At 33.6% G+C, this 11837-nt stretch overlaps 1 protein-coding gene across 2 annotated transcripts; it reads left to right on the top strand.

The window, feature by feature from the left end:
• The first annotated feature begins 995 nt into the window (after window positions 1–995).
• Window positions 996–8894, top strand: LOC126709346 (uncharacterized). 2 transcript variants are annotated; one of them, XM_050409555.1, is made up of 8 exons: window positions 996–1010; window positions 1163–1353; window positions 1831–1884; window positions 2486–2595; window positions 6120–6742; window positions 7441–7543; window positions 8327–8402; window positions 8499–8894. In XM_050409555.1, the coding sequence occupies exons 2-7, from the start codon at window positions 1279–1281 to the stop codon at window positions 8367–8369; spliced, it is 1008 nt and encodes a 335-aa protein (XP_050265512.1). In that variant the 5' UTR covers window positions 996–1010; window positions 1163–1278; the 3' UTR covers window positions 8370–8402; window positions 8499–8894. The 2 variants fall into 2 exon arrangements, with proteins under 2 accessions (XP_050265512.1, XP_050265513.1); XM_050409556.1 differs by lacking the exons at window positions 996–1010; window positions 1831–1884 and having other exon boundaries at window positions 1094–1353.
• Window positions 8895–11837: the final 2943 nt, after the last annotated feature.

Genomic DNA, 11837 nt, shown 5'->3' with positions numbered 1-11837 from the left:
CTTTCAATCTGACAACCCGATTTGGAAATTGAACACACCGTTGTGACCGTTAAAACCTCAAGATCATTTTTATGAAATGCAATGAATGAATTAATGCATGTAATGCAACTCTAAATTTTGGGTATATGAACGGTCACTCTAGCCCATCTTCCTTGATTAAATTATGGGTGCAAAATTGAGTGTCTACAATATACAAGCAACATCAGATCTTAACAGGCAAGCCAAATCAAAATCCCTAAACCCATTGATCAAACAAAGAAAAAATAGAAGAAGTGAAACCACCACAGAGGTGGTAGTGGCAAGCGACGAGTGCTTTGGTGAGGGTGAGATCGGAGAGGGCTTCGGGTGGGTTTGGGTTTTTCATTTGATATGTTGGGGTTGATTTTAGGTTTGATTTCTATTGATTTTTGGTTTGATTTCTGTTGATTTTGGCTTTTCCGTTGGGTGGGTTTGGATTTTCCATTGATTTTGGCTTTGATTTTCTATTGAATTTGTGGTTGGATTTTTATGTGTTGTAAAATGGTGGTTGTGGGTTGCGTTGGTTGAGTGGTGGTGGGTTGCGTCGGTTGAGTGGTGGTGGGCAGATAGTTGATCAGCTGTGTAGGTGAAGAGAGAGCGCGTGAGATGAAGAAGAAAAAGAAGAGAGAAGAAGAAAGGATAGAGTCTGACTATGTGAGAGAGAATATAATAAAATAATGATTTGCAAAGTTACTGTAACCGTACATATATGCATGATTACTATAGTAGTTTTGCATATTTGCACACTTTTACAAGCACCGATGATGTGGATTTTTTTTATTATTAAAATGTGCAAAATTAAACACTTTTTGTATTTTGTAAACTTTTGCAACCGCTAATGCTATTGCTCTTGAGTGTATTATAATGTAAAGTGGTATAGTATGGTATAATAGATAAAAAGTACTACTACTTTTTAGTGGTAAAATAGCATATTTGATGCAATTCCAGATACTGAACAGTAAACACCAAATTTGAACATAAAAAAATACTGGGTAAATTACAGGCCCAAACTTGGATATCAAATTGTTTTGTTTTTTTTTTTTTTTGAAAGGGTCAAATTGTTTTGTTTAAACTTTAAAGTTTAAACCTCAAAATTTTTTGAAAACATTCCACTTACCATAAACTTTAATATTTTCGTTGATAGGGGTTGCGTAGAAAAGAAAAGTAAACCCAGTCCACAAAGACTCAAAGAGAAAGAGGGAAGAAGGGTTTTGTTGGAGTTGGGACAGAGAATAGAGCATCCGCATAAACAACAAAAAAATGGGGAAGGAAGGCGACTTGTGGGATGATTCCGCTCTCATCAACGCCTTCGACGCCGCCATATCCAAGTACAAGGTCCTCTCTGTCTCTGTCTCTGTCTCTGTCTCTCTCTCTCTGTATATAACATTTTCTATTCTATTACACTGATTCTGCTTTGCCAGTTCTGTATCTGAATTAGTTCAAATTTTATGCTTGTTTTATTTATGACATAAGCTTGGCTGAGGCATTACTTCACTTGGCTATACTTAAAAAAAAAAAAAAAAAAAAATTAAGAATTAAATGTATTAGTGAATTGTTTAGAGTTAGAATTTAGAAGTAGCATTTGTTAGTTTAAAAAAAAAAAGAGTTGGAAAGTTTACATTCTTTGCTTGATTTTAACAAGTGGATAAAAAATCTAAATTTACTACATGTTCATTGTATTGGCATGTATTAGATTCTCTTGGTACTTATGGGTATCAAAACAATAACAATGTTATAGAAAAATATTTTGGTGAATTTGGGATGGATCAAATTACTAGAGGTTCTAATTGTTATTAGCTTTCTTGTTTTTAGGAACATAATAAGGGAGAGCACAATTGGCTGCGGACTGTGCCTCATGAAGCTGAGGTCACTAGCTTCAAATCTCCCATTTCTAGTCCCCCTTGGGGTTATATATGTATAGCTCCCGGGCATGAGCATGAGTATAAACTTCTTAGCCTATTAGGAATGAATGACCCTGGATTATTTGGCTACTGGTTTTGGCGGGTGGGGTCAGTTGTCTGTAAGTTTTATTGGCTAGAGGCGAGTCTAAAGGGATCTTCTTTAGAAAGGTTCCTTATGATCAATGTATATTAATGACATAAAAGATTGATTTATCAAAAAAAAATAAAAAAAAATAAAGGACATAAAAGATTGAAAGTTACTTAGTAAATAGACAAACAACAGGCATGCAAACGCACATGCATGTACAATATAATGATAAATGGAGTGAAAAGAAACATTGATCAAACCCGAAACAAAAATGGAAAATAGATACTGATTGGTTATTGAAAAATATACAAATAAGAGAACTGTGGAATAGGACTTACTAATTTGTTTTTCTTTAAATACAGTGATAACTGACATATGATCATGCATGTATTTTGCAATAAATATTTTTTTATTAAAAATCTTCACAATTTTTTAGTTGTAGTAACATTGTCATCTTTTCAATTGCCTCATCTTCCAGATAATGCATAGCAAAAAAGGTCATGAAACTTCAACTGAGGGAGGAAAAGCTGTTGGCAGCACCGAGGAAAATGTCTCTGCTAATGTTAACGGAACTCATGAGGCTAGAAGGTTGGTAAATTTATTATGCTACTGCCTATTTGTGATCTAATATATGCTATTTATTTTCTATAAAATTATTGGAAATGTTAATGTGCAGTGTGAAGAGATAATGAATGTTTTGAGTTTTGTTATGGTATTTTCATGTTTTGGAGCCTGTAATATATGAGAAATGAGTCAGTCTTTTTTTTTTTTTTTTTGGTTTTTTGGAACAATATTCTATATGATAGTGTCAATAAGCCATGGCTCAAGTAACACTTCTTGTGGTTGTAAGGGCAATGTGGAGGATCAGGTCCTGGGTTAAAGATCTAGAGGGTGTGTTTATAACTTACCAATTAAATTATGGGTTAATTGTACGAATCCACTCTAAATTATGGGGTGTTTTCACTTTACAACTTTGGGATGATTCTGCTCTCATCAATGGCTTGCGAAGGTTGTCTTCTTGTTTCTGATACAAGGCCTATAATTGAGCAATTTGATGGAGCCCTCAGCTCGGTGTAGGGCATCGCCTTTAACGACTGTTCCTAATACATTTGCTTCTCACTGTGTTTCAGCCGGCTTAAGATTGCCATGCTTTAGCCTGAATCAAATAGATATGGGTGATTGGGGTTTGGGGCATTCTACTGCTGTAATTTTCATTATAGTTTAAGGAGGGTAGTTTAGTAAATCTTGTTATGAAAACGTAGTTCATCTTTTTCTTGTTTAGAGGTCACGTGCATAGCATGTGACTGTTAAAGTTAACAGCCAATTGAACAATTGGATGCAAATTGCTATCTTTGTCCAAATTGGGGTGTTAATTGCAAGTTTTTTTGCTTTGGGGTGCAAAGTGCAAGCACCCCATAGTTTAGGGTGGATTTGTGCAATTAACCCTTATTGAAGATAGGGTAGATGGCTAAAATATGTGCCTTTTTGTTTTTAACTAAGCTGATCCCAAAAGGAACACTTTAACTCTTGTGGTGGTTTAGGCGAGAGTCAACCAGGGAACATACTTTCTCACAATTTCCAATTTGTAGAATTTATTACTACAGTGTGAGAGACAAGTGTAAATATTTTTAAACTATACAAAAAAAAAAGGAATAAAATCCAGAGTTTGCAATGGTAATGAGCTCTTTTGAGGTCCACATGCACAAGCCTTTTTTTAAAAAGGTGATATTTCATTGAAAAAATGCAAAAAAAAAAAAGTGCAACCTTAAGTATGCATCCTGTATACTTGAGTGATTGTTTTTTGTATCAGTAAAGTTTCATTATTTATAATAAAAAAAAAGTGCAACCTTAACACTTGGGAAGATCTTTTTTTCTTTTTCTTTTTTATAGGTAAGAGAGTAATATTATTAAAAAAGGAATAAAAGAAAAAATACATAGAGTTCACAATAGTGAACAAAGGACAACACTGAAACAAAGAGAAATAAAGGAATCATAAAACTATTTTATGAGACAAAAGAAAATAAATGAGAACAAAGCAATCCGAGAGACCCCAACACCGAGACCAATCTAAGAGAGTCCATTGGCACAAATCTAACAATTGAACTAGTGATTTCTCAATATCCTCAAAAGAACGTCGATTATGTTCTGTCCAAATAGTCCACATCAAATAGCCTAGAACCAAATTCCAAATATTAGAATTATGTTTCCCAAGCCAATGGTGCCAACAAAATAATAAGTCTGCAACAGAACCTGGCATGACCCAATCCATCCCAAACAATTGAAGCATATGCATCCACATAGAATGATAATCTTTGGGAGTTTGAAGATAGTATTCATCACCTCCATAGGGCTTTATTTTGCTCTTTTTTAATGGAATTCTATTCACTTATTATTAAAAAGCACATTTGAAAAGGACATAATTGATCACCAAAATCTTTCTTAACTAAGTTGTGTTCTATTGCAAATTACCTATCCCTTATAGAATAATCCGGGCAACTCTGTGCACCTCTTTATTCATCTGCAAGAAAGGAGGTGTGGCCTTTCTTTACAAGAAGATCAGAGGTCTTAAAAGCATTTGGCATCAATACCTTTACCACCTCTGACCTACCTTTTTCTCTTGGAAAATTTTAAGTAATGCATCATGGACTTTAAACTTTTTATACATAAAGGGATATAACTTGTAATTGAATATAGATAATCACGTTGTATTGTCGGCATAGCCTGGTTTCATTTCAAACAACAGAAATATATTTGCATACATTCTAATAAAATGTTCTTAGTTGGTTCATTTTGAAGATACCAGTAATTTAATGGAGGGAATGGGTTGCATATCTTAATTGGAATTTTGGAACCTATAACTTCATTTCAAAAAAAAATTATGAAATCTTACTGTTATCAGCAATTTTCAATTGAGATGAACTTGTTGAAAACGAATATTAAATAAATAAATAAAAAAGTGTGTGGATGTGCCACAGAGAGAGATGCTTTTACGGAGGCTTTGAAAAATAATACATAACCAAATAAACAAAATAAGCTAAAGCAAACAGACCCTTAGTTCCGTTGGCTACTGGTATTGCAAAATGCCATGTAGGTTTTACTTGCAATAAGGTGGCTTAGGATTGCCATAAAGCCTAGGCAAAAGACTATACAAATTATTAGTCCATAACTTTATGATTTTGTGAGTTCCAATTAGCTCAACTAATAAAGTTTTTGATGGTTGAATAAGAGACCTGGATTTCAATCTCCGCCTACACCAAAAACCAATTGGTGTATTGGTTTGATGATAAAGAGCTATCATCAAGAGCGGATGCTATATGTTAAAACTCTTTAAAAAAAAAAAAGATTTTGAATTTATGGATATCATGTCATTTGAAAAAGAAGTATTAGCACCATGCTTTCTGTTTCATGTTGAATTATGAATTGAATATTGTGTCTTCGCAGTATACTTGCTTATCAAGCTAAACCCCACCATAGGAAAGCTTTTATCTAAAATGAGGGGAAAGTGTGCTGATCCTATAAAAGCAATATAATTTAAAATAAAAATAAAATAGACCTTATCATCTTTCTTTGTCTCTACATTTTTTTGTTGATATTATGCAAAGAGTATGTTATTTTTTTTATTAAAAGGAGGAGAAAGAAGGTGAATGTACACTATCATTCTTTGTCTCTATGCTTTGTATTGATATTGTGCATGAGAACTATTTTATTTTATACTAATGCAAAATAAAGGGTTAAGTCACAATATGTGGGTCAAAATTAACCGAAAATAGTTGCATACAGGTCATGCAGGCATACATAAGCTCAAAATCTTATTTCTTCTCTTTGATTTTTTTGTAATTGTTTCAAGTACAATTTGTTCACCATCGTGAACATGATGTACTTTTATTCAATAAAACTTTCTATTACCTATCAAAAAAAAAAAAAAAAAAAAAAAATTACATAAGCTCAAAAAGATCATTGCATAAATTCCTCAAAACTAGATCATTGCATAAATTCTAGTATTGCATGCAAAGCAATTGTTGTTCTTCTGGGCTTATATTCTTTTGCTTATTTTTAGTGTAAATTTTTTACCATCTCTCAAATATATATATTTTTTAAATCATAAAAATTAGGGACGCAGATGAGAAAAGCACTGTTGCATCAAGTACTGCAATATACTCAGGAGAGACTAGTAATCTTTCAGAAGTTAAAGAAAATCATTGTGTAGATTCACATGCACCTGAACCCTATATAAATTCATCAAATAGTCTACTCGAGCAAGATGCCAGTAAAGACAGTTCATATTATCATGGTGCAGAGGATTATAACAAGTTACTCAACTCGTATTATGAGCTTGAGGAGAATAGGCAAAAGATTTTGGAGCAGCTTCATCAATATGGTGGTTGGAACTATCAATATTCTGGTGAAGGTTCTGGTGTACAGTGGGGTAGCTGTTCTACTTCTCAAGAACATGCTATCCCTGCAAGCCTAGATTCTCATCCAAATGTAGTCTGTTCATGTTGCCCCTATGTTTACCAATGCTTGGCGGCCCCATGTACTTCATGTCCTGGCTGTTCTTTGGGTGGGACATGTGTGGGCAAGACTTGCACTGATGGTTCTATGGCAACGGTTCCTAGAAGTGAAATATCTTGCCTTCTCAAAGATGGTAACATTGTCCAAGCAGCAATGGGAGCTGCAGAAAGGGCACTATCTTCCGTGAAGCCACAAATTTCTGGTGATTCTAATATAAATGAAGGTGAGCATGGATTTCCTAAAGGAAGAGATTTGCATGAAAATTTTGCTTGTTGGTAGTTTTATGATGGTTTATCAATGGTGCTGCCATGCAAATAGCTAGAATGTTGGGTTAAAAGGTCCTATTTGGAAATGTGAAAACTAGTTTCTTTTGCCTTGCAAAGTTGACCTTTCTGTTTTTCATTGATGATTAGACGACCCCCTTTTACCTCATTTTAACTTGGATTTTTTCTAATTTCTCAATTTTGTTTCTTTGGGGTATGTAGTTTTTTCTGCTTGGTTGATCTGCTTGTATCGTTTGTTGGACCCTATTTATTTTTCCCTGTGGATAACTTGTTTTTCTATTTGTTCACATGTGCAATTGAGGGGCTCTTCAAGCTTGTACTATATATTATTACTTTTCTACTTGTTATCCCTTACTTAAAACATATCAACACACTCTGGAGTCTGGACTTAAAACTCAGTAGCTTTAGTTTTATTTACATGTCATGACCTTGCTTTTTGTCATATAAAGCATATTGTTAAGATGTCCCTTTGGTTCATGATAAGAACTGAATCCCCCGCTCCCACTTGTGCTTTGCCTAACCAACTTATTTTGATGGTTTAGCTGTCATTCTTTTTTACTATGTATATTGTGTAGATATAAACAGGGTGCTGATCTAATGTCTTATCATATTTCGAATTTTTTTTCACGGAATGCAGATAAAGAAAAAACTGATGGAGAAACAGCTCAAAGTACTAGCTCTGAAACAGATCTGGCTGTTGTTTTAAATGCTTGGTATTCTGCAGGCTTCTACACTGGCAAGTAAGTATCAAGTTTCCGTTCAGTAGTATTATTAAACACAGATTTGTTTCAATTGATACTGATTGTCTATAATGCAGCCACTTCATGTTCCAGGTTTGAGCTACATGTCACTTTTCATATCTCTCTTCTTACACACAATGGATCACAATGCTAAAAAACTATTTTTTTATGAGTCAACCTCACAAATTTGAGGCAATTTAGTTTGCTTACCTTTTTCTTGATGTTCCTCTTTAAGCCCTAATATATTTATAGTTTGTTACTTAGTGCCATGATTTGTTCCAATTAAATCCACTTTAGCCATAAGCACATTTTTTATATATTGACACTATTTGTTTTGTCGATAATATTTTCTAGAAAATGAGTCGTTTTTCAAAAAGTGTTTTCTATTAAACTATCTCATCTTCTAATGAGCCATATTTTTTCTGTTGACCAAAGATAGTTTTTCTTTTAACTCATTTTTTCTGATGCTACCAAACACTAGAAAACACGAAAAACTATCTTTACACAAAGTTTACATCGAAACAAATAGAGTGTGAGTGAAGTGAAGTCATGGCATTGACAGTCAACCCAAGTCGTTCAGCCTGTGACTGGTCATCTTTCACTTTTAATAATCTAAACGCCATAATGGTGCTTCTCTAATTGGTTTTGGCATTAGTAATGGTTTTCATTGGTCCTCCTAAATTTAGTAGTACAGCAATTCATTATGTTGTTCCCTCTCCCAAAAAAAAAAAAAAAAGTATGTTGTTACGACTATTTTTAAGTGCCTTACTGGCATTTTGGCAGGTACCTTACGGAGCAATCTATTGCGAAGAAACAGCACAGCTAGGCATTGCTACGCTTTTGGCAACATTAAGCAGAGGTAATCCGTGGTGTTAAAAATTTTCAATTGTATGAGTGGGTTATGTAACTTTTCTTTATAGAAGGACCAATAATATTATATATCAAATTTGTGCAGGGGCTGAATTGCATCTGATTGCTTGAGCTTGAGCTTGTGCAAAACTGTATGAAAACATCACTCTCATGGAGAAATAAAACGTTGCTGTGTTCTACAGTGAATGCCTTCTCAGAGCTTTTCGTTTAGTCCCTTTGTATTTTTATTACCTTCTCAGAGCTTTTCGTTTAGTCCCTTTGTATTTTTATTAGCTTTGGACGTTAGTTTTGCGATTTCCAACCAGCATTGTGTTAACTGCAAATTAGCTTTTTTATAGAGAGATAGAACGATTGTTAAACTGTGGGAACCGGCTCGTTCACTAAACCTTTACTACAGTTTAGACTACCTATTTATTTTTTATTTATAACCACTGGGCTGGATGCTTTGAAATGGTAAGGAATGGTATATATAGTTTCAACCTATAGTGTTTACTTCTAATGATAACTCTTTATTATTAGACTAAAACATCAATCAGTTTTTAGTGTAGTTGAAGATTGAACAACAATTCTCTTATTCAATCATCAGATCTCTTATACTTAAAAACAGTTTAAAGGATCAAATCTATTAAAATAGTTTACAGCACCAACCAATAAAATGACTAAACTTTTATTATTTTTATTTTTAGTAATATATTTAGCATTTATCATTATGTTTTGTTCTTGAAAGATATTTAGAATAGCTAATATACTTGAAAGTTTAATTGTGATTTAATATCTTTTATTTTATGCTTTATAATCTTCTATTTTTTCTTCTATAAGAGTTTGGAAGATAGATTTTGAATTGGTTTTATTTCTCTATATTTTTTAGATCAAGATTGTTCATTTTTACAAATTTATTCATTTTTTGTATTTTATTTAATTATTAAATTATTTATGACATCATTATGGCCAGACCTTAAAAAGCCTTAAACCTCTCATTTTATTTTAGTTCTTTGAACGGTTCAGATGTTAAAAATACAGGTCGCAATTGGTAAAGGTTATATTTTCCAAAAATAAAAGAAAAAAAAATCTCCAAAAGGTGACAAATGACGGCTCATAATTTGTTAAGCTTTTTAATCTGCTCAATAATCAGATAGGGCAAAATAATGAACTGACGACCAGTTTCTCAGACCGCTTGGGATAAAAGATTACCCAAGCTATAGTAAGCAGATTGAACGAACCAAGCCCAGATTATTCCCAATTAAAGAATAAAGTCCAGCCCACGTTGGACCAAGATAGGTTACATGGAAAAGTGCAGAGAGAGCAATTTCTTTTTACACCTATGTAGGAACCGGTGTGATCTTATTCTTAATTTCTTATAGTGCACAAAAAATCAAAATATGGACTGAGGTCATGTGTTTTTTATGGTGTAACGAAAATATGAACCTAGGTCATGCGTTTCTCATGGGGTTATGATTTGGAAGCTGAGTGTAATTCATGGAACATCCCATGTGTGAACTTGAAATAATCCACCTGAATTTATGCTAGAGTTTGGTGCAAGGAAATGTTTTTCTTATCTTATGAAAAAAAAGAAATAAAAAACTAGGACCACAAATTATTTTACAATTTTGATGTGGCAGAGTGTGAATGGTGGAGAAAAAATGGTAGGTCTATGTGTAAGTAATAAACAACTACTCACAATCTGTCACATCAAAATTGTGACAAAGAAGTTATGAAATAGTTAGCCCGTAGATACTCTAGTTTGGATGGACACGGTGAAATTGCCACCAATCTTAGGATTTTTATAGGCTTGATTGACCCGCTAATTGATTTTATAACCAACTTAGGGTTAAGACTAAGAGCAGGTAAGATACAAAATGAAATATCTCTCATTCTAGCAGACCTCATTTGATTTCACCTACTAATTCGGGAAACACTCATCTTTGAGTTCCTCAATCTCATCTCATACATGCTACTTCATTTTCTTCCTTTATACAAAACTTTCTGACACTCTTTATTTTTAACTTGAAATCTGGCATTTGTATGATGTCTTCTACCTACAAATTTCTCACTGAACACCACTCATTCTAGAACTCGAAATCTTTTGGAATTGGATATGGAAACTCCAAGCTCCACAATCGCTCTACTTTTCTTACTAAGAAATTGCCATTGGACTAGAGAGTCCTAGACTAGTATATTAGCTGATATTTTTTATTAGTGATTGAATTTATATATATATATATATATATATCCATCACTATTTTTACCCATGGATTGCCATTGTCCCTGATCTTCATTTTTGCCATTAGGGAATATTTGGCTTTTTACTGAATAGGTTTATTATTGAATTTATCAGCTAGAGGATACTCGTAACAATTAACAAACACCCTAATTGAATATCATCCTCCACCTGTGCCCTGTGGTAGTGTCAAACTTTGACACTGATGGTAGGGTAGTTGTACAAGAAATAGTATACTCCAGCTGAGGATTGATACGTGATCGTTTGGGTAATTTAAGTCCATAGGAACCTCAACTAGTTTAACTGCAGGAAAGGATTATTATTGGCATGGAATGAAGGCTTTATTAATTTAATTCTCAAAATTTCAAGTATCTAAGTTTGTTACTAGCTAATATTCCTCCTCATTTTCGTTTTGGTCTCCAGTTGCAGGAACATCCCCACCAGTCGCTAGGTCATGACAAATTTCTGTGAAGCACATCCATCGTGAAGCAAATAAATGTACTGATGAACTGAGGATTATGGGATCTTATGATATACACTCTCTTTGTACCTTTTGCGCTTGTCCAAATCACTTGCATTTTGATTACATTTAGGATGTTCAGCAGCTACATTCGCATGGACTAATTTAAGCTTGTTGACTATGTTCCCTTATCTATTATTTTATCAAATCTAATATCCTTTCTCATACACTAATCTAAGCTTGTTGACTATGTACCTTATCTTTTATTTTATCGAATCTAAACTCCTCCCGCGCGGGGGGAACTATAAGCTTAAGTTAATGATCTCCTTGCTTAGCTCTCCAGATAACATCATTTTTTTTTTGGGACAAATAAGTTTAGAGGCCGATGCCTCCCAGATGAATATTACGGCCCAATGCTGAAATTGAAAGCTCAAACATCATTGTGCAAGTTACTTGAACTACAAGATCTAATGGTGACATTGTAGAAAAAACCTAAAAGGTTTCAAGATACATTATTATGCTAGTTACTAGGACTACAAGATAATGGTAGGAGGACATTGTACAAAAACCTAAAAAGGTTTCAGGAAGCCTTTCACAAAGACCCTTTACACAATACCTATGGCTCTTAAGTCATTTATAGGCATGGTATCTGGTCAGCACACTAAGAACAAAGTAGTAGGATTGGTGGTTGTGGGTACCAGTAACATTATAAATTGATACATTTTGTTTAAAAAACCAGAAAACTA

Source organism: Quercus robur, chromosome 12 (assembly GCF_932294415.1).
Source record: "Quercus robur chromosome 12, dhQueRobu3.1, whole genome shotgun sequence".
In the NCBI taxonomy this organism is placed as follows: Eukaryota; Viridiplantae; Streptophyta; class Magnoliopsida; order Fagales; family Fagaceae; genus Quercus; species Quercus robur.
Note: the sequence above shows the minus strand (reverse complement) of the source record. Positions and strands in the feature narration are given on the sequence as shown.